We start from the raw sequence: 27,563 nt of genomic DNA, 5'->3' as shown, positions 1-27,563 counted from the left end.
TTGAGTGATTGTCCGGTTGATGTTGTTGCAGATCCGTCGAAAACTACACGTAGCTTTGTGGTAGTAGAATCTTCCTTGAAAACGCAGTGATGTGGCAGATAATATACGCTATCAACTGGCTTTTCGATTTCTCCAGGCGGTATGTACTCCATATGCCCCATATCGAGAAATTCGTTTATGAATGCGGTATAGCGATCTTTTAGTTCTGGATTCTGTTCCAGTCGTCGCTCGAGATAATTGAATCTGCGTTTTGCTTGTGCTAAACTGTCGCCAAGTTGACTATTGGGCTTGAAAGGCAGCTGCACGGTGAATCGTACAATTTGTAGCATGGTTGTTTCCTTAAAGTGAGATTCACATCGATCTTCTTCTGTTGTTGTCTTTTTGAAATCAGGAATTTCTTCTAATTCCCAAAATTTCCTTAGACTATCGTCAATAGACACATGGTAGCCAGAAAGTTTTTGAAGAGTGAAGGCTTCAATATGTAGAGATTGATTCTGAGAATCCTTTGTTTCCAGATTGACAGAACCAGATTTCACAGTTTTTGCTCCTCCGCCAACTCGAGTTAGTTGAAGAGTCAATTTCTTGATTGGTAGCTTGAGTCGGTTAGCACAGCTGGTTGTAACGAAACTGCATTCAGATCCGCTGTCCAGTAAGGCTCGACAATTGTGATAACCGCCATTTGCAGTTTTCACCTCAATTAGTACAGTTCCCAGTATGGTAGTGGCACATGTACTAGTACCCCCATGACCCGTAAGCTTATTTTCAGGTCCGGGTTGCTTGTTTGGGTCTGTATGGATGTGAAGTAACGTGTGGTTACCCTTTCGACAGGTTTGGCACGTTGACTTCGACTTGCACTCATGATTTTGGTGTCCAAGGGACAGGCAATTGAAGCATAATCGCTTTGATTTGGCTTCTTGTCTTCTATTGGAAATAGACATTTCCTGAAATTTTGTGCATTGATACACGCGGTGATCACCACTGCAGCATGGGCAGCTGATCGTCTTAGCAGAGTTCGTGTGGTATGTCTGTACCTTGTCATCTTTCTTAGAATTTCCAGATTGGTCTGAACTTCCTTGATGATTTTTTCTATGAATTGAAGGTAACTGGAGGTCCTTCGTAGCTTCTAGGGCGCGAGATCGTTCCTCCAAGAACTTCTTCATCTGCTTGATTTTTGGCATGTCACTTCCCGCGCAGGAAAGTTCCCATTGTCTTCTAGTTTCAGGATCTAATTTCTTGGCCAAAACGTGAACCCAGATCAAATCGCATTGATCAATTTTTAGTCCAAGTCCTGTCAGTGCCATCGTGTTTTCCGTGTAGGTGTTAATCAAGCGACGTATTGCAGCGGATGACTCATGCTTCATTGGGGTGAATTCAAAAATTGCTTCCAAGTGAGCGTGTGAGATCATCTTGACATCAGCATATCGATCCTTTAGAAGTTCCCTTGCGACTGAGTAGTTCGCGTTTGTAGTAGGCAAGTGGGATAGCAATCGAAACGGTTCATCCTTGAGGGCACCCTTTAGGTATTGCAGTTTCTGAACATCAGACAGCGATGCATTTGAGTGAACTGCTCCATCAAAGGAATCTAAGAAAGGTAGCCATTGATCATACCTTCCGCTAAATGTTGGCGAATTCAGTTTCGGCAACTTCAGGCAAGTATCTTGTTTTCGACCAGCACCACGTTGGGAAGTGGATTTGTAGGATCCGGTTCCGCTTGCGCTGTCGTCATCTTTGACCGATTCAGTTGAACATTTTCCTCGGTCATCTAACATAGTTGTGATCATTTCCATCAAACAATCTACTTGAAGGTAGATTTTCTCAGCTTCCTCCAACTCAACTTCAAGTGCATCTTCATCATCGTTAAGAAAACTTGAAATTTGCTGATTAAGCTCTTCCAGTTCCTTTTTCTTTCGTTCGCACATCGTGAGATTGGCCTTGAGAGTTCCAATTTCCTTGTAAGTTAGAGCAGATGCCTCTTTGTCGAAGATTGCTGAGACGGCATTTTCCGATCGGGTAATGACACCGATGTTAGCACTTCTTGATCGCTTCAAAGCAAGAAGAGTGAGCGTCACGTTGCTCATGTCACTAGCAGGTGATGACATTTTTAACTTTCCTCTTTGTTTCTAATCTTTGGTTCGTTCCCGAGTCGCGGCACCAAAAATGTTGTGCAGCAAAAGTTGGGAAATGAAAAATCACCAATCCGACTGAATAAAACTAGTGATTTGCAAAGAGTGTAAATTATTTCACGAGTTATAGATAGAAGTCATGTAACATTCGTCTACTGCAGTCACACATGAGGCTTAAGAAAAATAGGCCCTATAACCACTGGCTCAAGGGTCAGGGACACTATCTCTTGTGTTTTCCCACCTCAAGAACGGTCGGAGCCAGTTCGGTTCGCTTATGACATGAGACTACGACCCGTTACAGCTTAAAGGCTACTACTAAAATATCCCCCCACTCTAGAATTAGAAACGTCCCCATACTTAGGTCTCTAGATACCCAAAATACATGAACGCCGTTAAAAACCGGGTTGGAACAATCCGTTAGGTTACTTTTTATTAGACAGTGTGACTTTGATCCATTTCAGATGGATCAACCTAAAACTCGCCTTATCTCAACATAACAATCATAAAACACACTCTAGAAATTAAATTTGTACTCACATAGCAGCACGCTCAAGAATTGGGAAATAATCCAGTCAGTAACTAACTCAAGAAATAAATAACTAAGAGAAGTTTAATGTTTTATAGTTTAGACAGCAAGGATAAGTTCATGCTCTAGAATTTGAGTTCTCTTGGACCGTTGGGACACTCTAGTTGTCCGCCTTTCCGCTGAAGGTTCACTCTGGTCCAACTTTAGTAATCGCTCTCTCGGGGATACTCTGTCTTCTATTTCAAGTAGGACAGCTCTACTCTCGATTATATATAGACGGAAATTGCGAATAGCAATTTCCCACTCGTTTTTACTTTCTAACTTTCCCGCGATTGCTCTAAAATTGTTCTGATTTCTTTTTCTGATTTTCAGTTGTCGCGAGAAAATCGTGCATGACATGTTCCATTCGAATTTTTGAAAAATAAAATTTCTCTCCAAAATCAAGTATTTTCTGCTCTTCTCAAGGTCAAACTTCCAAATATGACCGACTGGCACATACTCCCCGGACTCGAGATCGATGTCCTCATCGCGCGCTGTCTTCTGCCAGTGAGTCCCAGAAAAACCGAGTGTTGCTCAAGATACAGTGCCAGTGGTCATTTACAGAAGTTTGCAGCAGATTTAAGATTATCTACACCCCAAAATTCACGACCATTTAAAATTTTCACACTATTGCTAAACAGCAATCAAAATCTGCATTTACCTGCACCTTTGAATTTTTCGCTTTTCAAGCCAATCATTTTAAAAATTCTTTTGTCCTATTCAATCAGGAAATTGTCATGCAGCATTTCGATTTATATAATAGATATAGTATATTAGTAACAATATTTACTTTGTTAAAATTTCTTTTTCGTGAATCCAAGTTTCACTCGGATTCACACTCAAGCCCCCCTTCCCTCTCAAGACTCAAGATCCATCCGATTTGCCCATTCACCTCGTGCTCTTCGCCTTGGATGTACTGCATCCTGAAGTGCTAGATGCGGCAAACTGTCTCAACAGTTCCTCTTCATCATCGGAACTAATCACAATCTCCTCCCAAGCCTTCAGTTGTTCATAAGATCGCATCCATTCTCTCTGCTCCTGCAATCTCTTTGCCTGGTTGGGTAGTGCCTTCACCCTAGCTTCTCGGTTCAAGCAAAAGGAGTTGTGCAGGCTCAAGCTCACGTTCTTCGCCAGGTCTTCCTCTAGTATCGACTCCCTCGCTTTGGTATTGTCTCTAGACATCTTACCCACTCTCTTCCATCCCGTCGTGATCGCATTACGATGGGTTAGCAGGGGTCTCTTGAAAGCTTCCGGCCCAATCTCGGCCTGGAACTGTCGATACTCCTTTTGATGTTTTCTCATGTGATCTTTCGTTGCCCTGTACAACCAAGACGTCAGTGTCGCCCGAAACCATGGAAAGTACCTCAAGCGACTCCATACGTGCCTGACTTCCGTTGGTATGGCGAATACTTTGCACGCAGTCTCAAACAACTCAAGTCTCCTGCTGTAGTCTATCGCGTATATTGACTCAGCCGTTGGTGTCGTCGCCTCCCGATACTTCGTTATATTCTCTTCTATCCATCTCAGAGCTAACATCGTGCTCACTACTAAGAGCGTCACCTTCTGCCGGTGATCCGGCAGTCCGATCGACCGAATCTCTTCCACATCCCACACCAGGCAAAGGTTCTTGTGATCTGGATACCACACCGTTTGTGCCAAACAGTGGCATGGGCATTCCCCATGAGAGATCTCAATGCTCCTGAGATTACGCTCCCCTGAGGCTTCCAAGAGAGGCTCAAATTCCATCATTTTCTCGTGCATCGTGTCATTGTCTTCCAGGTTTGGAGTACTTCCCACAGGTTTCCCGATCACGTTTTGTCTCTCGTGATCGCTTGTGTTTTCTCTTTCCAACTTCAGAAGATCTTCTCCCCAGATTTCGCTCAAGTCATCTCTCAATTCTTTTGGTACTGTCCCTTTGATTTTTCTCAACAACTTGTGCGAGTGATGCGATATCCGAGCCAACCTCACGCACTTGGGCACTGAGAAGGCCTTGTCCACCAGTATTCTCTGGCTGGACACTTCCACCATCGCCATGTGTAGCGGGTAGTGACTTCCGCACAAGTTGGCCATCATTGACCCTATCAGCGACTTCGCGTTCAATGGCAAGCCATAAGCTTCGCTCAAGGGAAATCCCATTTCCGCCTCAAGACCAACCTTCCAGCTCCGGATGTGTTTTTGAGTCACCTGCAACACCCCGGGCCATGATTCTACGCTCAACGCCGTCACTAAATGATGCTCAGACTCCAGTCTCTCCAGTGCCTGCAGATCACACATTCTCGAGAAGAATCCGAGAGCTGTCGCTATATTCACCGTGGTTCTCGCGTAACATTCCGCTATTATTTGCACTTCACTTTTCTCCCTTTCTGTGATGTCTTCGAACCAAGTGACCAGATCTTCTTTTTGAAACGACAGTATCCTGACGCATGACCGTCCATCGCAGATGTGCTCTCCGTTCCCACACGTCGAATCCAGACAGCTACCCGGCTCCAATTTCTTTGTTGACCCGGGGTCGCTCGTCCTTTCGCTTGGTTCTTGCATCTGGGGTGTGATTAGCTTATGTAGCACACTCAACTTCGCCAGATCTTCATCTTCCGTTGGGGCTAACCTCACTCGCTCGGTGGTTTCCTCGATTAGACTCGCATGGGGATGTGGACACCAGGAGGGTCTTAGTAGCTTCCATATCACTCCCAAGTTCGTGGTTAACAAGCCATTTCCACCGCCCATGTTCACTTCAACTCTCTTGTTTGAGCGCGGTATGCTTATCACCTCTGGTGTTTTCTCAAGAATCAGGCCCAGGCTCGGCCCCTCTTTCTCCACTGCGTCTATCTCCATTATCCTTTCTGTCCAAAACTTCAGTAGCTCCGCTACCTCATGGTTTCTGTGGGCTCCTCCAGCTTCCGAGTCTAAGAAGGGATTGTAGGCTATTCCCATCACTCCAGACACATATTGGTATTCCCCCTTCTCACTGAGTCTCGAGTATTGTTCTGACGAGGCCAGGTTACGGTGAACATCATGTTCTTCCTCGAACTTCTTATTAGAGAACCTCCGTACCTCGTCCAGCTTTCGATGGTTCTCCAAGGATACTCTGGAGCTATCTTCTTTCTCTATTCCTGTACTCTGATATACGTTCAAGATGATCGTTGAGACTCTTCTCTCCATGGTTTTACTTCCACTTGCTCTCTGGTGGCATGCCAGGATGGTGCTATCAGACATCATAGACATTGTCCATCTCAAGAAACATGTGGCATCTTTTCTTCTAGCCAGGCTCAAGCCTGAATTGTCCCTGGCCACGTGTTGCATCAGTGCCTGATACACCTCTAGCTTCTTGCTTCCCAACTTCAGCCTGTCATACGAGGTCAATGTCTCCAACTCTATTCCCACCAGACTCCAGGTGAACATTAATTGTCCCGCAGTTCTAACGAAGGGATTCGCCATTAGTGGCGGTGCTGATGAGGATGTTCTCATCGCCTCTTCAAAATGATCCTTCAACAAACTCTGCTAGGACCTCTTCAGATGACTTGCCATCTCTATCTTATTAACCTCGGCTTTCTGCTGGGTGGCCCAATTGCGTCGCCTGCGAGCTATTCCACTATCCAACTTCTTCAAGCAGTCCTCCATTTCCTTCAATGTTTCGAGGGCCACCCACCACGTCCGGGAAGTGTTCCTCGTCTTGTTCCTCTCCAATGGATCACTCGTCACTTGTTTGCTCATGTCCTGATGTGCCTTCGAGATCCATTCTTTGCCGATCTCCACTTCCCCTACCTGTCCGTTCGTTGAACCTCTCTTCACGTTTACCTTCTGAGGCTTGAAGTCTTCTTCTGACGTAGAACTGGTGGAAACCTCTATTTCCTTTTCTACTTCAAGTGGTTTCCTGAGTTCCGAGCTGTTCTTGTATGCCGCCGTCTTGCATCGGGCCAAAACGATGGGCGCCGTCTCCCTCAAGTTTCCCTCCGAAACAGCATCCACTGAAGGACTACCCCATCCTTCCACTTCTCTCTTCCTCTTGCGAGTCTTCACGTCTCTGCTCGAGGGTGTGGTGGCTATCATCATTGATTCTACCTCTCCATCCACTCCTTCCAACTCTTGCCCCCCCCCTGCTCGAGCCTTAAGGATATTAGTACTTTTAATCATATTACTAGTCCCAACCTTATCCCTTTTTATATCATCAACCATTTTATCCACAGTTTTTCGTTTCAGAGTAGAGCTGTCCTCACATTTCTCTTTTCTAGTCTTCGATCGTGCGTTCCTCAGCTCCACTAGCTTGTTCAGCAGCTCTTTTCTTGCTTTCTCATCCAGGCCCGTTCCTATCAGGAGCGGTTCCCCGAATCTTACTACTGCGTCCCACAGTTCCTTCTTGAACTTGTCCAGCGTCGTCTCGCTGCCCACTTCTCGATTGAATTCCTCCAGGAACTCCTGCCAAGCGTCATCCTCGAGAGATCCCAAGAATATGTCCCTGTTCCCTTCGAACGTGTTCTTCCCCCTTTCCTCCGAGCTCAAGAGTAACATCCCCATATTGAAGGTCTCACCTGCCAATGGCAATTCTAGGTTCTTCCGCGGGGACGGGTTCAGAGGTGGTGTGGCAGTATCTGCCCAATTCTCTTCGCTCAAGTCTTTCAACAGCTCTTGAGTGGTGAGTTCCTCCCCTGATGGCCCTGGTTCAGGTGTATTCCCCACCTCCATGTCCTCTCCAGCTTCACTGAGAGTTTCATCCATACTTTCTTCCTCCGATTCATTTCTTCTTCTCTCAAGAATTCTTTTGAATCGATCCTCAACGGGTCCGCTCCTCTTGTCTCCAGGCGTGTCCACGGATAGTGGTGATGGTGTCGCAGGATCCAGCTTCTTGTATTCCGTCAGTGCTACGTGCAGTTGACCTGCTGCATCTAGCTCTGTTCCTTCCTGTCTTATTTCCACCTGTTCCAAGCCATAGGGCGCCTTATATTTTCTCGTGGCAAATTTCATGTCGTCCACCAGTGCGACGTGCCCCTCCATCACGATCATCCTGCCATCATCCCATATGGGCAACATGTTATCAAGTCCCTCCTTCTCAAGAGTTCTCAAGACTTTCCTCACCTCATACCCTGGGGGCTGCGAACCTCTACTCTTTTTCGCTTGCGTCGTCCACGAATTTACCTTCATCTCGCTGGTATGGAAATAGACCGCCGCCGTGTAGCCAATGAACAGGGGGTCCCAGCCATCAGTGAAATCCTTCTGCATTTCCTCCGCCCTCATCCTCGCCATTATGGAGGGAACTACCAAGGGACTATTCATACCTAAGGTCATCCTCCTGACTATTGGGAACTCAGGCATGGTTGCCGGGAGGATTTCTTTCTCCATTATGGTCTCTAGCTCCCTCTTCACCAGTGCGAAGCACTCCTTCCAGGCAGGAATTCTCAAGATTTCTCGTCCGTCCGCCGTCAATGGGTTCAAGTTCCAGAATTTGGGATACATTTCAATAGGGCCCTCTCGCTTGCCTCCCATTCTGCATTGCATTTGTCCCCTGAAATTGCACACCATCATCTCAGCATCTTTCACTTTTCCGAAGAGTACCGTGTTGCTCATACGCGCCCTGAGCACTTCCTGCTGACACCAATTCAGTGCTGCACCATCCAGTACGCTGATGAGACTCAAGTGCGTCACCGAGTGACGATACGTTATCACCAGGGGATCTGGAAACGCGTACGTTACTGCCGGACCATAGATGCAGGTCACCACCTCCTCCAGACCTCGGATTATCCCCATTGGGTCCGACCTCATTGCCAGACACAGGTCCGTTAACAGAGGCATCCCTCTGTTCGCCTTCTCCCATTCTTCTCTCGAGGTTGGGTTTTCATCTTCACCCGTCATGTATCGATTCTGCATCATGAGGTATTGCACCAGCAGTGTCTTCAACCCTGCGGCGCACTTGTAGGAGCTGGTTTCAATGCTCGTGTGGACTTTCCCCATAGACAGAGGTTCTCCATATTCCATTAACCGATGAAACGACACCAATTCCCCATGGGTCAAGAGCACTAGTGCCAGATACCCATCAACTCGAAGTGTCTCCACTCCCCGACTAAACATATATGCTGGACCCATATTGAACAAGTATCTGGGGTAGACCAAATACAGGGCCAAGAGCAGGCTGATGGGCATGCCCAGTATCTCCTGCACGAAGGCTCCGAAGATAGTCGCCGTGGTGCCGAACACTCCTGCCAAGAATTCTCTCTCCCAGCAAGGACTCAAGAACTTGAGAATCTCGTAATCTCTCCTAGTTTTCAATTCGCCGTTGGCGTGCTCTCTCCAAAATCCTCCAATCGTCACTTCATTGGCGGCCGAGACAAATCTAACCACCGTCATGTCTCTCCTTTCAGCTAGCTCCAGTTGCTTCTCTAGAAAACTCCAGATTTGTTTCACGAGGAGTGGTGCTTCCTCCCTCGTTTTATTCGTGGCGTTCTCCAGCCTTGGTGTCAGGAATGGCCACCAGCCATTCTCTTGGGTCAAGCGATATTTCATCGATTCTAACTGTTTCTCCGTCTCGACCACATTTCTTCTCTCGTTGCTGGGTCCTCTAGTCCTGCTGGTGGAATTTGCGACTTTCACATCCATACTCCGGAACCACAGGCTGGCCGTCAACTGGTTTATCGCCGGGTGATCGTCCCCGATGACTGGGCTGAACTTGAGTTGTCTAGCAAAGTTCGATATCTCTAGCAAGAGTACCTCATCCAATACAATCAAGACATCGGCTAGTCCGTAAAAGCCCCTCAGCGCATGAGATATGTCAGCCCATGCCGCTGGTAATTCTGATCTGTAAAGTCTCAAGTTTACTGGCTCCAGCTCTCGATTGGGGGCTGCCATCAGAATCCGCCATTCACTCCCTTCCGCTATCAAGATTAAGACCGCATACACGAATTGTAGGGCGGGTGGCATGCTGGCGTATCCTGGGGATGTGGTAAACACCACCTTTGTCTTGGACCCAAATCTCGAGGCTACGTTCTCTTGTACCTCATTCATCGCCGCAAATAAAGCCTGAATAGCCTCCCATATCTTCTTTGATGTCGGAATCTCTTTGCCCTTCAGTTGCTCAAGAAGTCCCATCGCGTGCAGGTGGTCATTCATTCCTGCAAACAATAACAGCTCAGGTTCACAGGGCATCTCCGACTTTATTGCCACCACTAGGGTCAACATCTGGTTCAATTCGGCTCCTGGCAAAGAGTATACCAGAGTCTCCGGCCAGAACAACTTGGGAGACGTTCCTTCGAAGTCTGATCCCGCCACAATGATCACTCTTGCAGCAGCTGGATCTGCTCTATCATAAACTGCCAGAGTCTTGGCCAATTGGGTGCCACCACAGGGCTTCCCGTACCTGGGATCCTCTGCCAGCCTTGGACCTTCGTAAGCAGCGTCAGGCAACTCCATCCCCCCCGGGTTGAGCAGCTTGTCTACTACCTTCAATTGCGCCGGGGTTGCCAACTTGATCCTGGCGATGCCAGTTCGGTGCTTGGGAGGTTCTGCTATAAGTCCAGGACTCCCTAGCTGCTTAAGAGGCCTGTAGTTAATGGGTCCCATGATCGTTTTTGTGGGAATTCCAGTCAGGTCTGTAGTCTCCATTAACTTCGTTCTCGAGAAATGCGCCTCGTGTGCTTTCAACCAGTCTACGCAATGATGTCTATTCAAGTCCTCATGCGACACTCGTTCAATCCCCAGGGTTTCCGCCAACTCTCGTCTGCATTCCAGAGTCTCTAGATCCAGTTCCTTCACCTTCTCAGGATATCTCAAGCGGGTAGTCTCCCTAGACTTCTTTTCTCTCCTGCCATCTGCCACCACCACGGAGGACATCGCCGAGGTCGGAGGTGTTGATGACTCTACCTCCTCCGACTCCATTGGTGTGGCACTCTGCAATCGGGTCTGATTGCTCCTCGAGCTATCTCTAGTATCAACTCTCGCTCCCAATCGACCAGCCAAGGCCCTCGAGGCAAGGAATGGTGGGTTGGGAGGTGGCCCTAAAGTGAATTGGGCTGTCTCCAGCAGGTCCGCTTCTAGCGTGTTTATGTGAACCTGGAAGACGTCGTTCAGCCACTCAGCTCCCCTTGGCCTATCGAAATGGATTCCATCTTTCGAGGTGTCTTCAGGGAATCCCTTGTTCTCCATGCGTTCTGCAACGTCTAACAGCCTGAGAGGAAGCACACTGTTTCGGTGTATTTCTCTGATCGCCTTGTTCAGGCTCCGCACCCTCTGGTTCATCTCTAGGGAGTGTTGATCAAACATCATGTTATAGGGGACCGTGCATATCGTCAACAGGATGGGATCCATTTGGATCCTCAGCTCCTCAAGAAGGCAATTTATCTTGTCGCTTAGCCTCGTCACTTTCCTTGCTTCTCCTCTCGACACGTCGTTGGTCCCAACCATCAAGGTGACTGTGTAAACTTTGGTCATTCCTAGCATGTCCAGAGTTGCCAACATCTGTGGCGTAGCAGCTCCAGCGAAACTCAAGACTCCCGTCTGCCAATGTGACCGGATCTGGGTCAACACCCGCACCAGGCTGTCCCCTATAATCAGGTGAACCGCACCCTCTGGCACACGAGGTGGCGCTAGATACTGCACCCAGGCTGCGTCGTGGAAGCAGTCCCTCCTGGCTTGCTGTTCCGCATTCCAGTCCAGCCGACTATGCTTGTGGTAGTTCCCCTCTGTGTCCTTCTTGTAGCTCGCGATCACGACGTTTCTGACCGGCTGTTCCCTCCAAGTCGGTGGAAGCTCTGGCCTTGTCGCTCTTTCACGACTCTGCTGCTGCAATTTCTCGCCCAGCTCCTTCAGGCGCGATGAGGCGCCACTCACCTGACTACCGCTCGAGGTCGAGGTTGGTGTGTATCCTGGTAACACCACATCCATCAGAGGACGTACAGGTTGGGTCTCTAGATTGCGCAAGGAGGGCGTCGCGTCATTCGGTATCCAGACCTCCAACCCTTCACTCATGTGTTCCCTGGCCTCGCGGTCAAGGTTGAACCGTCCTCTAGCCCTGGGAGCTTCATCCACCTCCATGCGCGACTCTGGCCTTGAGCTTGTCACCACTCGTTCGTTTGACCTGGCTCCCTTTTGTGCGTCCAGCTCGCGTTGTCGTTGTTCTATCCTTTCCAACTCCGACTTTAGTTGATCGCGATTCGCGGCGTTCTCCCGCACCTTTAGCTCCTGCTGATGTTCCGCCCTTAGCATCTCAAGTAATTTCAACGTCTGATCCCGCTCGTCGACTGCCTGGTCTCTCTCCAGCTGAAGCCTCTCCCTATCCAACTTCGCCTGATCCCGATCGAGGTTCGCTTTATTCCTTTCCTTCAGCGCCTTCTCAAGATCTTTCCTTAGGACTCCCAGCTCCGGATATGCCTCGGTCGTCTGTTGCGCTCGCGACATCGACGGCACCTTACTCGAGCTCTGGCCCGTGGATCTCGCTGTTGGCCTCGTCGGTAGCGGGAACTCTCCTGCGCCGTGTTCGGTGTTGTTGCTCAGGCCAGGATTTCTTGCCAAGTCAAAGCCCCTTACTCCTCCATCCGCATTCCAAGACAACCATCTGGTCTGTGCTCGATTTGATATGCCCTCAGTGGTGTAGCCGACTATCAAGACAGCCTCCGTCGCAGACTCTCTGCACTCGCCCTGATCCTCCAACTGGAGGATCGCATTCAGCATCACCGCCATTCTCTCGTCGATCTGGGTGTGGTCCAGGTCCCTCAAGCGTCTGTACAGCTCGTCAAGAGTGGGCCTCTGCAGAGCCGTGGGCATAGAGTTCCAGAATCGGTCTGCCATTCTTTATAACTTCGGGATGTGTGTAGATAGATGTCAACCAGCTCCAGAATTACCTTACCAACTCAAGAATTACCTTACCAACTCAAGTATTACCCAATTCAAGAAATCTCTAGAAATCTTCTCTTGCAAGCACTTGCTGTAGATCCGGATTGTCGCGTGTTCAATCAAGATTCTCTTTTTCTGTTTCTCGTTTGAGTGTAGTTGGATATTCAACTTTGTTTTCAAACTTGATCTGAAAACATAGAGCTCATTAAAACTTAGTATGTCACGTTCCTATCCTAGAGACCCCCCTTCTACCCATATGATTAAAATCTTATCATTCACATATCACTTAAAACAATTTGATTGGATCTCCCTTAAGAACATGCAGATTCATTTTATGTTTTAGCACCATCAATTCTTTCTTTTAAAATTCAATTGTCATGCCAATCACATCTTAAGATCCCTTTACCTGCGCCGCACCCCAGTACCTGACTCAAGACTCCTCCCTCACACCCGACCTGATACCTCCATGTACCCGACTCAGGCGATGCTCAAGTAGTACTTCTTGTGAAGATGCACCATTATCTCGGTTTCTGCAAAGACCACATGTAGGATAGCGTACAATTCCCTCGAGCTCAGTTTGCCCCTATTTGGGTCGTACACCGGCATCGAGACCTCCACTATTCCTCTTTCAATCATGAAGTCACGTAGTCTTGTCAGTGCCAATATCACGTGTTCGGGATCAATTGTGTTTCTGTCGTTGACTCTCGTTACTAGGAAGCAGAGGTATTTGCCCGGGACTTGTGCCACTGACGGTGGAAGCGCTGCTATGCCTCCCAGTCCTGGCCTCTGTCTGAACAGAAACTCTACGTTCTGGTACTCTCTTTTGAAGTCAGCCTCCAATCTTGATTTGAAACTCATATCCGCCGTGATGCAGATCGCGCTGGTCCTGTTTGACAGGATGAAGTCGCTATCTGTTATCATGATGTTCTCTGAGTATTCATTGGGTATTTCGAATTTCGTTTTGAAATTCCTTCCTATGGTAGGCTCTGGTTCTTCTTCCTCCAGTTCCAATCCGCTTGTTTCCCTCACTTCCTTGAGCTTCTTTATCATCAAATTTTCGGTGTGGGTAAGTCCTACCCCCACTCCCCGGACAAAAATATTTATCGACGTCCCCGTCGATGTAGTCGGGTCTGAATTGTCCTTAGGGATGTCCAGTGGCCTGTCTGTTGCTGTCCATCCGAAAAGAGGGTCCTCTGTCTTCATGTAATTTGCTGCTGATATATCGACTTGCTGAATGCTTTGTCCTTCGTGGCTCTCGTCCTTGACATCACGCATCCACTCTAGAATCCTCAAGTTCGTGTTCTCCCTCCTTTCTATTTCACTCTGCTCGAGATCCGTCTCCAATTCTGGCGTCGAGTAATCATCCTGCGGATAATGTCCACCATCGTCAATGACCTGCCATTCCTCTCCGGCTTCCAGTTCGCCTGCGCTTAGTAGTTCATCGCCCAACTTGTCTGGCTGTATCTTATCGATCAAGAAGTCATCCCCGTACCTATTGTACCTCATGCCTGTGCGTTTACGATTGCCAGTCCTGGTTTCCGGTGGTGTTGGTCGATCCGGCTCCATCCACTTCGGTACCTCGTTTTGCTCTGGGTCGTTCCAGTCTTCTTCTACAAATGAACCTGCATCCGACTCCACTTCTATCTTTTCGTTGTCGTCCAAACTCAAGTTCTCATTACCATCATTTTTCTCTCTAGTGCCTTTCTCATTCACTTCGCACGCTGGTTCCACCACCAGGTACTCAAGACCTTCCATGTCTCTTGGTAGGCACCAGTCCTCCGGGGACGGGACATGAGGCTTCAGATTTTCGTAATGTGCTGCTCGCCCTGTACTCAAGCGATAGAACCGTCCTTGTTGATGTACTTCCGTAATCATGAACGGTCCTCTCCATTTCTTGAGTAGTTTCTTTGTTCCCTTGGGCGGTATGACATTTTGGAAGACCCACACGTATTGGCCCACTTCGTATGGCTTTGCTCTTAGTATCTTTTCGTCATATTTCTTGCGTTGCCTCATTTGCGCTTGCGCCGTGTTTCTCCGACATAGCTCGTTTAGCTCTTGTTGTCTTTTGATCGCTTCCTTCACGTATGCTTGAGGTGACGTCCTCTTCCCCTCGTACTCCGGGTAAAAGAATGTTATAGGCATTGCCCTTTCCCTGCCTGTCAACATCATGAAAGGACTGATACCCGTCGTTGAGTGCTGAGTACTATTATAGGCTCCTACTACCTGTGGCAGGTATTTGTCCCAGTCCGTCATGTATCTCGAGCAGTACACCCTGAGCATGTTGACCAGTGTCCTGTTCTGTCTCTCTACCAACCCATTGGTCTGTGGATGATAGGTCGTCGAGTGCGCTTGAGCAATGTGTGATCTCTTCATCAATTCTTTTGTCAAGTCCCCCACAAAAGCCTTGCCGTTGTCTGACTGGAAAGTCATTGGACAACCATATCGCGATATCCAATGCGTTATCAGGTGATCACATGTCTCCTCTGCCGAGGCTGTCTGGCACGGAACCGCTTCCGCCAACTTGGTGAAGTGATCTATTATAACTAGTATTTGGTTATAACCCGACTCCGTCATGCAGATTTTCTGATGGTCTATCTGCACCACTTCATTGAATTCCGAACTCTCGACAGACTTGAGGGGAAACTTCATCTTCCTTGGGTCTTTTACTTGAAGGCATGCTAGGCAGGCATTCACCCATCTCTCGCAAGCTTTTCTCATTCCCGGCCAATCAAACCTGTGAAGTATCCTTTGTTGTACTTTATCTATCCCCTGGTGGCCCATCTGGTCGTGTGATCTGAAAAGCACCTCCGTTTGGTACAATTGTGGTAGTATGATGAGGTTGTGTTTGTGTAATATTTTTTCCTCATCTCTTCTCTTGCACGCTACCACCCCTTCAGCTGTGTGATAAAGTAAATCTCTCTTTTCCTTGTAGAACTGGCTCAAGATCTTGTAGCTGTCTTCCTCAAGTTCCCCCTTCTCCTTGACTCCCGAATGGATCCATTTGGAGAGGTTACTTGTCATTTTGTCATTCTTCTGGGCCCTTATTAGGTCAGACAGCCTGTATCTCGCCTTAACGTGCTCCTTTAGCGCCATGATCTGTCCATTCATTTCACCAGGGTTGTGGGTGTCATCACTCAGCTTCACACATATCATCCTTTTCACGATTTTCATGTCGTCTTCTGGTACCAGATTCGTTCTGACGTTTGAGTTGCACGATAGTTCCCTTAGTGGTTTTCTTGAAACTGCTATTTTCTCAAGCTCTTCACCACCTCGTACCTCTTGTGTTTCCAGATTGTACGTCCCTGAAGATGGATCCGTCTGTAATTCCCTGTCGTGCTGTCTTATCTTCTCTTCCGCCAGTATCATGCATAGACTGTCTTGGTCTTCGCTGCTCTCATCCGAGTCTTCATCCCATTCTTCACGCTCCCCGGACAATTTCCCTTCTCCGGTTTCGTCTTCTTCCATGAATCTGGACCACTCCCCGGACTCTTGATCTAGTCCCAGGTGTTCAACTTCTTCTCTGAATGTTACTTTCTTATCCCTGACTTTTGTCTGTTCCAGAATTTTGTCGGGGATTTTTTCAACTAGTGATCGCACAACTTCCTTGCTATCAGTGATGCTTCCTTTTGAGACGTCAGTATTGTTCACTGTTTCTTCTCTCCGAAGTATGGTTAGTTCCGGTGCCTCCTGACCTTTCCCTTGGATCACGGGCTTGTCATCTGATAGTTTCTCAAGCAACCTCATTAAGTTTTCATCTATTCGGACCGTTCCCTCCTCTACCTGGGTGAGATCATAACCTTTTGCCTTGAGTGTCCCCCTCACGATCTTGGACTTGAGCATTATTCCTATCGGAATCCCTCTATTTTTCTTCAAGATGGTCTTTTCAAGAGGCTCTTTCGGCAATTCGGGATGATCTTCTATCGGTTTGCCTGATTTGTCCAGCCATCTCGTGAGTGGAAGACTGTCGTACGTTTCTTTGTCCATAAAGGAGAAGCCATCTTTGATCTCAGGTCTGTCCGCCTCTCTTTGTTCTTGCCTCTCGTAGAACTCCGTCTTCTTACTCAAGCTGTCAGCATTTTGATGTTTATCTCGTGTTCTGTGCTCAATTATCATGTTGTATCCATCCAAGCGAACTATCCACCTCCCAATATAGCTCTGGTCCATTGAGTACGTTTTCAGCCAGCTTAGTGCTCGGTTGTCGACTCGCAGCTTGAAGGGCTCACTGCCTAGGTATGCTCTGTATTTTTCGACAAAGGTAACCACCGCGAACATCTCTGCTTTCGGTGCTCCGTACTTCATTTCTGTGTCACTTAGGACCTTGCTCCCGTATGCTATTGGTCTCAAGACTGTCTTCCCATTCCATTCTTGTTCTTGATGGAGAATCCCAGAAATGGCGACTACTGACGCGTCCGTGTCTAGCACGTACATCCCCTTCTCTGTCGGCATACCCAGTACTGGTGCCTCACATAGCTCTTTCTTTATTCTCTGGAATGACTCTTCTGCCGCGTTGTTCCACGTGAACTTCTTGCCCTTATGTCTCATTAGTTGTTGCATCGGGTATACCTTGTCCGCATAGCCCTTGATGAATTCTCTATAATAGTTGGCGAAACCCAGGAAGCTCATCAGCTGGTGCTCCGTCTTCGGTGATTTCCAGGTTAGGACTGCTTCCACGGCGTCTGGATCAGGTCTAATGCCGTGCTTATCTACCATCCTTCCCAAGTATTTAATCGAGTCCTTGAGTATCTCGCACTTTGATGGTTTACACTTCAGCCCCGATCTCTTCATGCACGCGAACACCTCGTCAAGCCTCTCGATGTGGTCTTCTAGTGTCGGCGTCGCTATTACCACGTCGTCCACGTAGCACATTACCAGGTTGCCGTACTTCTTCGTCACGCCTATCAACGCGTGTGCCATCAGCCGCTGAAACGTGGCTGTTGCATTGCAGAGTCCAAACGGCATCCGTTTCCATTGAAACAGACCCAACTCGCAGGCGAACCCTGTCTTGTCCCTGTCTTGCTTCCTTAATGGTACCTGCCAAAAAGCCGAGCCTAAATCAAGAGTCGTAAAAAATTTTGCATCACCTAACTTCGAGAGGCTCTCATCAATTCTAGGTATGGGATAGGCATCCTTCACCGTGACGGAGTTCAGGTATCGAAAGTCACAACAAAACCTTAACTGGTCGCCTTTCTTTTTGGCCATCACTACTCCACACGCCCACGGTGACTTGGATGGTTCTATCATGTCATACTCTAGTAACGTTTCGATTTCTTTTCTACACGCGTCCGATTTGTGTGGGGTCATGCGCCTCGCCCCCTCCCTGTGTGGTACCGCGTTTTCCTCAAGTTCAATTTCATGTTCAACAAAATTACAACACCCGATATCCGCCTTATGCCTTGAAAAGACCTCCTCGTTTCGCTCTAGTACGTCCTTGATAGCTTCGAGCTGTTCATCTTTCAGTTTGCCCCTTAAATGTTCAATCTCCGGCAGAACCGGTTTATCAATTTGCATTTCATCTAGTGTGGGTCTCTCTGGAAAGTTCGAACAGCTCGAAAGCCCATCGTCCGTTTCTGACTTAAGTGATTTGATAAGACCTGAAGAATCTTTTATTCTCTGCAATCGTCTCAAGATACAAATTTTGTCCCTGTGGTTGGGACAATCAACAACTTCATTTTGTTTTGAGTTTTCAATTGTTTCATATCGAGTTTTAACCGGTAAAGCATATCCCAGCTTCCTGCCTCTCTGTATCGTGATCGGTATATCAAGGGTATTTAACAAGACACTGACGCAGAGGCCGCTCTTCGTTATCGAAAATGATCTTCCTAAAACAGCAGCGCTTTGACTATTAGGATTTGGAACTATACACACTTGCTTGTTGTCACTTAGTTCATTATAATTTTTCATCCTCAAGCTTACGATTGCCGCTTCATTAGCTTTTAACCTCACTCTCCTACTCAAGAATACCGGTGCTTTGTTTTCATTCGCCATTATTAAATTTACCGGTTTGATTGCGTACCTCCTATCCGGATTCCGTATCCTGAACATTGCATTATTTAGATCAATCGTTACGTCGAAATTCCTGATGAAGTCTCTGCCCAAAATGAATTGGTCAGATTCATCTAGGTTTTCTACCACGATGAAGCTCATCCACAGGTTACGTTCCCCCAAATTGAGGGCTATTATCGGCGTCCTGCCCAGCACCCGTAGGGCCCCTTTGTTTGCAGCTGACAGCCGTATTCTCGAGTCTATCAAGTCACCTTTGTCAAAGCCCATCTTTTCCCATGTTTCGATTGGTATGACGCTCAAGACTGCTCCCGTGTCAAGTAATCCACGCAACTGAGTCTTTTTGCCATTTATGTCTAGCACGTGCCCTGTCACGTCTGCTTCCGTCCCGATGTGCATTGCATCTTCTTCAAGCATGGCACAGTGTCCGATCGATCTTACTTTCAATTCTTCTTTCCCTACATAGATTTGTCCAATTAGGTCTTCGTCGCATGTTATCATCGTCTTTGTATAGATGTTGATTCCATCTATATTCAGCATGACCTCGTGTGGACCATAAGCTTCAGTGTACCTATTATCAACACGTACCGATTTGCTGCCCCCTCTCGTGAGTAGTGCCCTGAGCGCTCTAGAAGTCGTTTGTGGACTTATTCCACTCAAGTAGTCTGCATACACGTCAATGTGCATTATCGTCTGGTCGCTCGGCTCGCTCAAGTTTCTGGTTACCTCGTGTCCGCCCACTGTGATTATCGACATTATTCTTGCTCCGATTTTCGATATCCCAAAAGGTTTACCTGTCACCATTTTCACGATGTTACAATTCCCGGTCTTCATTGAGCCCGTTCTAGCCTCTGGTATTGAGTTCGATCCGGTTAATGCTTCGTTAAAATTCTGTCTTTCGATCTCCAACTTTAGTCGTTGCTCTATTTCTTTCGCAGCCAGATCTTGTTTCACTTTGGCAATTGCTTCCGTCGCCGCTTTCTCATAATTTATCTCTAGAGAGCTTCCGGCCGCGGACTCTAACGCACCACTAACATGTGTAACAGCTTTCACTGTCTTCGTCGGCAATTCGGTGTTTGGTGCCCCCAAGTTCCTAGATTCAAACTCGTTTTGCCTGTTCCGCTGATTCTGCACCGCCGCTAATGCCAACTTATGTTTGGGGTGATTCTGGTCCTTGACCGCTTCCCAGAACAAGGGACAATCCATTCTGAAGTGCCCCTCCTGATTACAGAAGAAGCATCTGGCGCCTATCTTGATGATCAAGCCATTATAGTACTCGTGTTCCTCCATCTGGCTCATATCCTCCTCATCCGGTGCATAACCTAGGCTCTTCATGCCTTGTTTGTACGTTGTGCAGTCAGCCACATGATGATCCGCTGACCCGCAGTTCGCGCATGATCTACGCTTGTCCATATCATCTCTAGGTTTGTACCATGATGACCTCTGGGGTTGGCTTCCCCCTTGCGTGTTCCTGTTTTCGGAATATGAGTACTTCTTAGGTTTCATCAGCATGTATTCTCTTGATTTCTGTCTCATTTCTTCTGGGGTGGGTGCGCTGTCCTTCGACAATGTGTAGTATGTTGCTAACATTGTCCTTAAGTCATCACTTTTCACCCCATCGATGAACTTCGAGGCAATGCTAAAGTTCCGTCTATTTGTCGACTCCTCTGGGTCACTCCTCCTTCTCAAGCTCTCGAGGTCATCTAGGAACCGATCTATTGACTCGTCGTCCCTCTGCCTTCTCTTTTCAAATCGCATCATCGCTTGGTGACCCTTCATGCCTGACCCGAATCGATTCAGCAATATCTCGAAGATCTTGTCCGCGGTGTCGCGTTCTTCCTCCTTCTTTGCGACCACGCATTTTAATGCCGTTCCTTCCAAGTTGCTCAGTATGGCTGTACATGCTTGCCTTTCGTCACTCAAGTTGTCTTGCTCTAGATGTAATCTCATCACTTCCACCCAAGTGTCAATGCATCCATCGGAGTCGTCCTTGAATTCTTTTGGCTTCTTGAATGTCTTTCTTGATTTTCCCTCTCTCCTGTCGCTCGAGTCAGTGTTCCTCGTGGCGAAGGCCTCTAGAGTCCTGTTCATCATCTCCCAAGTGCTGGCCCATGTCATAGCATCTGGTCTTGTGTTGCTGTTAGCTGTTGAATCTCCCGGAGCAGCCGTTGTATTCGACGTTCCATTCTTCATTATTGTTTTCGCAGTTGTTGGTGCTATGCTTATCGCATCCCTGGTTAAGGGCAACGGTGTCGATTGCCGTTTGTTCCTTTGTGGTTCTACAAAGTCAACTCTGGTGCTTTGCGTACGATCCGCTGCCGGTCTTTCTTGTGGAGTAGAACCTCTCAAGATTGCATCCAACTTCGCCTGTATTGCACACGAACTCTCGGCTTGACTCTTGCTCATTGTGTCCATTCTCCTTTCCAGGCTCCCTAATTGGCTGTTGACATCATCATATCGGTTCTTCAACTGTTGCATGTCTGTTTTGATGTTCTTTTCTCGTTCTTCATTGGTGGCTTCTACCTTGTCTGACATCTCCTTGAGTCTCTCCTCTGTTGCCTTAGCCAGGTTAAAATAACTGTCTAGATACTCGTGCTTGTTGTATCTTATCTCCTTCTTTATCACCTCTCTGTCTTCTTCACTGTGCTTAAGTCTTTTGTCAATCTGATTTAATTTCGCCAACAAGTCACCCAGCTCAATGGTAGTCTCTTCATGGTCAGCTGTCGGTCTCTCTTCGGCCGTAGCCTCTGCTTTAGTTCGTTCCTCTCTTGGATTGGCTTCTGAGGTCTTCGTGCTCACTGTCCCAAATGTTCGTGCTCTTTCTGCTTTTGGTTCTTCAGTCACGTTTTCTTTTGTTTTTATTCCGAACATTATTCCCAATTTTTCCGTAAAAGATGTCCTCTTTACTTGAGAGTCTTCTTTCACCGTTTCTTCGGTGTTGCCTATTGCATCTTCCGCGTCATCTATCGGTGAGAACTCTATGGGTTTCTGGTTCGGTTCCTCTGCATTGGGCATTGGAGTTGACTCTGTCGCCATCTTCCTTGTTTCATCCACACTTTGATCGGGTGTCTCTAGATCAATCTCGATGGTGGGTTCTACTCGCTCCCCTTCCGTGTCCTCTCTTGCCCTGTACTCCGCTGTACTCCTTGTGTTGACCATGTTAACTGAAAAGTTCGTCTTCGTTATCTTTGGGCCCGTTGATGTCGTTTCGCGCAGCGATGAATTATATTTCGTGTTTGATCCACTTGACCTTTTTTCGAGCACCGGTACCCTACTCCGCCTCATTATTTCTATTTACAACTGCTTTTATTTACAATTTTATTATATACACGATTCTATTCTAAGGGTAAAAAAAATATTTTTTGTGGTAACAAATTCTGTACAACGTGTTAAAAACCTTATCCAATTCTCTTTCTAAAACCTCCGAAAAATTTTCCTTAATTTGGTCTTAACCCTACCTATTTCGATTTGTCTTGTTCTGTCTTAAAACGCACTTGTTGTAATTTGACTTCAATTTCTATACCGTCCCAAGACTATTCGTCACTATCACAGTACTCTCCGCTAGTGTCCTAAGACCCTTGTACCAAGACCACTGTTCCAAGACTAGTGTCCCAAGACTACTGTCCCAAGGCTAGTGTCCCAAGGCTAGTGTCCCAAGACTACTGTCCCAAGGGCAGTGTCCCAAGACCAGTGTCCCAAGACTACTGTCCCAAGACTAGTGTCCCAAGGCTAGTGTCCCAAGACTACTGTCCCAAGACTAGTGTCCCAAGGCTAGTGTCCCAAGACTACTGTCCCAAGACTAGTGTCCCAAGGGCAGTGTCCCAAGACCAGTGTCCCAAGGCTGGTATCCCAAGACTAGTGCCCCAAGGGCAGTGTCCCAAGACCAGTGTCCCAAGGCTGGTGTCCCAAGACTAGTGTCCCAAGACTAGTGTCCCGAGACCACTGTCCCAAGACTGTCCCAGGACCACTGTCCCAAGACCACTGTCCCAAGACCACTGTCCCAAGACCCTGTCCCAAGACCCTGTCCCAAGACCCTGTCCCAAGACCACTGTCCCAAGACCACTGTCCCAAGACCCTGTCCCAAGACCACTGTCCCACGACCCTGTCCCAAGACCCTGTCCCAAGACCACTGTCCCAAGACCACTGTCCCAAGACCACTGTCCCAAGACCACTGTCCCAAGACCCTGTCCCAAGACCACTGTCCCAAGACCACTGTCCCAAGACCACTGTCCCAAGACCACTGTCCCAAGACCCTGTCCCAAGACCACTGTCCCAAGACCACTGTCCCAAGACCCTGTCCCAAGACCACTGTCCCAAGACCCTGTCCCAAGACCACTGTCCCAAGACTGCTCTGTTTTAAGATTTCTTCGGTCTTGTCCCAATACCCGTCACGGAGTGTCTTCCTCGTTTTAGGGTCTTCTTGAACCACCGTACCTTGTACCACCACTCAAGCTCTAGTAAAATTTTCCCAAAAACCCTCTCTTAAAAGCCAAATGCTGATCCCCCTCTTCTTTTTGGTTGTTTCTATTTCAATGTAGGTGCGCAGGTATCTTGTGATCACCTGTTCGTATAAAACCAAACACAAATCCTCACTAAAATGCAACAAAAATCTAAGTAAGAAAAATAATAAAAACAGAAAAAATGAGCCCACCTGAAATTCAAAGGTGACCAATGTCTACCTTTCGTCTAAAAAAATGTCTGGTACCTAATTGCCACGCGTTTTCCTCCCCCCACTAGTGATCTTATGGGGTATCACAAAAGCTATCTATATCCGGTCCCCCCTACCAAACCAACCAGCGTACCAGTTTTAACTCGAGTTGAATTTTGGATCTCCACCTAATATTACCAACGCGTGTTAATTTCTAATGTAACTAAGTCAACGATGTCGACTAATTAGTTACTCCAATTTCCCCCTTTTTACAATTTACAACCGCCAACCTCTAACTTAACCAGCCCCCCTTCTAACCTCCCCCCTTTCTAGCCCCCCTTCTTAAGCCTAAAAATTACTTTAAGCGCCGGGTGCTAAACCTCTCAAGAGAAAACCGTAGACCTGTTTCCAGGCCTGCTCAAGTAAAAACGTTCCTCAAAACTGGGGGATTTCGCTTATCCAATTTTACACTTATCTCCTATAATGTAATGTGGATTCTAACGATACCCGTTCTGCCCAACTTGAGAACTCGAGAATTGCCAAATCCTTCTTGGCTGCTTTCCCACTCGACTGGTCACCTGTTCCAGTCCAGTCTCCTATTGGTTCAGCCAAGTGTCCCTGAACCACTCTCCCACTCGGCTGGTCACCTCTTCCAGTCAAGTCTCCTATTGGTTCAGCTCAGTGTCCCTGAACCACTTTCCCACTCGGCTGGTCACCTCTTCCAGTCAAGTCTCCTATTGGTCCAGCTAAGTTCCAAGCTATCTGAAAACCCTTGACAACGCCCCACTTTGGGCACTTTATTCAGTTTACTGGTTTAAATTGCTAGGTTGATCGAAACGATCGAACTTGTAAAACAGTATGGGTATACTATTTAATTAATATAAAGGTTTGATCCAACTAATCCGGTGTCAAAGTCACTGTCTTTTTTCGTTTTATGGTTTTTGTTCCTATTTCTATTCTTTTTTGGTTTTTGTTTTGCTTTTTGTCTTTTTGCTCGTGTTTTTGTCCCCCTAGTTGCCCCCCTATACTCGGTTAGCTAAGCCTCGTTCGGAGAGCGCACCAGGAAATTTTCTCGAGTTTTCTTAAAAAGCTATCACGGTACAACCGGAAGGTTTGCACGTTCCTGTCGAACCGTACCGCCGGTACTCTAGAATGGGCATTCAGCCCGAAGCTGTCTCAAGTGGGTTCGACTCCGTAGTCTTGATGTCGTAAACACCCAGGAGCGCCATAAAAACACTATGTAACATTCGTCTACTGCAGTCACACATGAGGCTTAAGAAAAATAGGCCCTATAACCACTGGCTCAAGGGTCAGGGACACTATCTCTTGTGTTTTCCCACCTCAAGAACGGTCGGAGCCAGTTCGGTTCGCTTATGACATGAGACTACGACCCGTTACAGCTTAAAGGCTACTACTAAAATATCCCCCCACTCTAGAATTAGAAACGTCCCCATACTTAGGTCTCTAGATACCCAAAATACATGAACGCCGTTAAAAACCGGGTTGGAACAATCCGTTAGGTTACTTTTTATTAGACAGTGTGACTTTGATCCATTTCAGATGGATCAACCTAAAACTCGCCTTATCTCAACATAACAATCATAAAACACACTCTAGAAATTAAATTTGTACTCACATAGCAGCACGCTCAAGAATTGGGAAATAATCCAGTCAGTAACTAACTCAAGAAATAAATAACTAAGAGAAGTTTAATGTTTTATAGTTTAGACAGCAAGGATAAGTTCATGCTCTAGAATTTGAGTTCTCTTGGACCGTTGGGACACTCTAGTTGTCCGCCTTTCCGCTGAAGGTTCACTCTGGTCCAACTTTAGTAATCGCTCTCTCGGGGATACTCTGTCTTCTATTTCAAGTAGGACAGCTCTACTCTCGATTATATATAGACGGAAATTGCGAATAGCAATTTCCCACTCGTTTTTACTTTCTAACTTTCCCGCGATTGCTCTAAAATTGTTCTGATTTCTTTTTCTGATTTTCAGTTGTCGCGAGAAAATCGTGCATGACATGTTCCATTCGAATTTTTGAAAAATAAAATTTCTCTCCAAAATCAAGTATTTTCTGCTCTTCTCAAGGTCAAACTTCCAAATATGACCGACTGGCACATCAATTGATTTTTGTAGAAATGCGGTTTTAAATAAGTAAATCAGTTCAATCGTAGATTTAGTTCAAGTAGAAAGCTGAGATGTCTTTTTAGGCTTCAACACTCATTTTTTCAATCAACGTTGGATAACCAAAATGATGTTTCGCACTCCCTCAAACCACTTAAAATAATTTAAGTAGCCAAAAACTTCTGTGCCCAGCCAATTTCCTAGTTCAATTTGAATATGAATGTCTCAAATAACAATTACCTGAAAGTCACGAATTATACCACTTTCTTGGCATATGCCCATATGACCAATGAACGGTAAAAACCATGAGATCAATGGAAGTGGTGTCCAAACAATCGAGTGAGGGTATCGGTGTTTCGATGCGCAATTAGCCGACTGTGATAACATTTCTGCATTTGACATCGAGAAAAATGAGCTGCTGAAGTCTTCTTCTGATTCTTCGTTGATGGGCTGATATGTACTCATTCAGTGTATAACTTTTTAACAAGCATGAATACTCTGAAAAACATTGCACTTAATGATAGCTGGCGTTGTACCTTGACTTTTAAAATTTAATTCATGAAAATGTTTTCAATTCAACAAACGTGTTATGCAATTGAAAGGTTGATATGATAGTACAAGTGTAAAAAAATACTGGACAAGTGTAATTAAAAAACAAGATTTAAAATGAGCTCTACATAAACAATAAAGAGGAACCTTAGAAAAAATTTTTTAAAACGCACAGTCCTTAATCATGTAGCGTATATGAGCAAGCCAAATAATTTACATTTATTCCATCTGGTCTCTCCACAGGCTGCCACACTTTGACATTCGACCAGAATGACCGAAAATGCATGTCATCAACGGATTTTTATTGATGATATGCATTTTTGTCATTTATATCGCCCGGAATACAAACCGACGGAAAACAAAGCTAGGTTATGAAACAAACCTGGAAGATTGATTTCACAATTAACCTGGTTTTAACGGATTAGCGACGTTATTGGAACGTGTAACAGTCGCCTACTTCGGTCACATATGAGGCTTAAGAAAAATAGGCCCTATAATCATTGGCTCAGGAGTCAGTAACACTATCTCTTGTGCTTTTCTACCTCAAAACGGTCGGAGCCAATTCGGTTCACTTGCGACATGAGACTAGAACCCGTTACAGCTTAAAGGCCACTACCAAAATACCCCGCACTCTAGAAAATAAGAACGTCCCCATACTTAGGTCTCAAAATACACGAACGCCGTTAAAAAAAAGGGTCGGAACAATCCGTCAAGTTACTTTTTATTGGACAGTGGAACTTTGATCCATTTCAGATGGATCAACCTAAAACTCGCCTTATCTCAACATACAAAAAAAGGGTCGGAACAATCCGTCAAGTTTCTTTTTATTGGACAGTGGAACTTTGATCCATTTCAGATGTATCAACCTAAAACTCGCTTTATCTCAACATACTTAACAACATCGTGTTTAAAATTCTCGTCTTGAGGCCGATTCGTTTATCAAAATGAATATATGGTTCTAATCGATTTACAATCCTACTGGTTCTGAAAACAAATTCGTTTCTCGCTTTTTCCGTTCTCACTTTTCGCATCTCAAAAATTTCTGTATTTCTAGCCCGTATGGTTCGCCTGTTTAACACTATTTCATTTCGTTCATTAGAATCAAGACTGGCAAGAAGTAAGATGTTATTTAGCTGGATGAACATGGGCAGGGGTAAAATGTTTAGCAAGCGTAGTTCGTTGATGTACACTCCCGTTTTATTTCCAGTGATCCAACGGATTACTTTCTTTTGAAATCGCTCCAACTGCAATTGATCCCCCCTCGATATATGTGTACATGAGAGTCCGTATAATAACACTGGGAGTATTAGTGACTTATACAGGCCTAACTTTACAAACGTATTTATCTTTGCTGATAGGTTTCTTCTCAGGAGGTACAGTACTTGGTTTGCCTTCTTTAATCTTGTTTCAATGTGTACCTTCCAACTTAAATCGCCCGACACAAAAATTCCCAGATCTTTCACAACCATCGAAGTTCCAAGCACTACACCAAAAAGCATAGAGTTAGCGTCTCCGCCCCTAAAACTTACTTTTGCACATTTATCTAGTGCTAATTCCATTTTGTTTTCAGTTACCCACTGCTGAATTTTGTCCAGATCTTCTTGAATTTCAATTGATGTTTTTTTGATGGAAAGTAGTTTAAGATCATCCGCAAAAATATATGGTTCAGAGAATTTGAGTACTTCAGGTAGGTCGTTAATAAAAATGCAAAAGAGCAGTGGTCCTAAAAGTGATCCTTG

The 27,563-nt window shown here is 46.4% G+C and overlaps 1 protein-coding gene across 1 annotated transcript in view; it reads right to left on the bottom strand.

Annotated features, from left to right (window-relative positions):
• The window catches only part of LOC134844432 (transmembrane protein 222-like), a 36,456-nt gene extending 10,687 nt beyond the window's left edge, over positions 1–25,769 (bottom strand). Inside the window, exon 1 of the mRNA XM_063861109.1 lies at positions 25,516–25,769. Coding sequence (XP_063717179.1) covers positions 25,516–25,740 — 225 coding nt within the window. The 5' untranslated portion in view covers positions 25,741–25,769. The remainder of the gene's footprint in view (positions 1–25,515) is intronic.
• Between the last annotated feature and the right edge of the window lie 1,794 nt (positions 25,770–27,563).

This window comes from Symsagittifera roscoffensis, chromosome 4 (genome assembly GCF_963678635.1).
Source record: "Symsagittifera roscoffensis chromosome 4, txSymRosc1.1, whole genome shotgun sequence".
Lineage (NCBI taxonomy): Eukaryota > Metazoa > Xenacoelomorpha > Acoela > Convolutidae > Symsagittifera > Symsagittifera roscoffensis.
The sequence above is the reverse complement of the archived record's forward strand: the minus strand, read 5'-3'. Positions and strand labels throughout refer to the sequence as shown.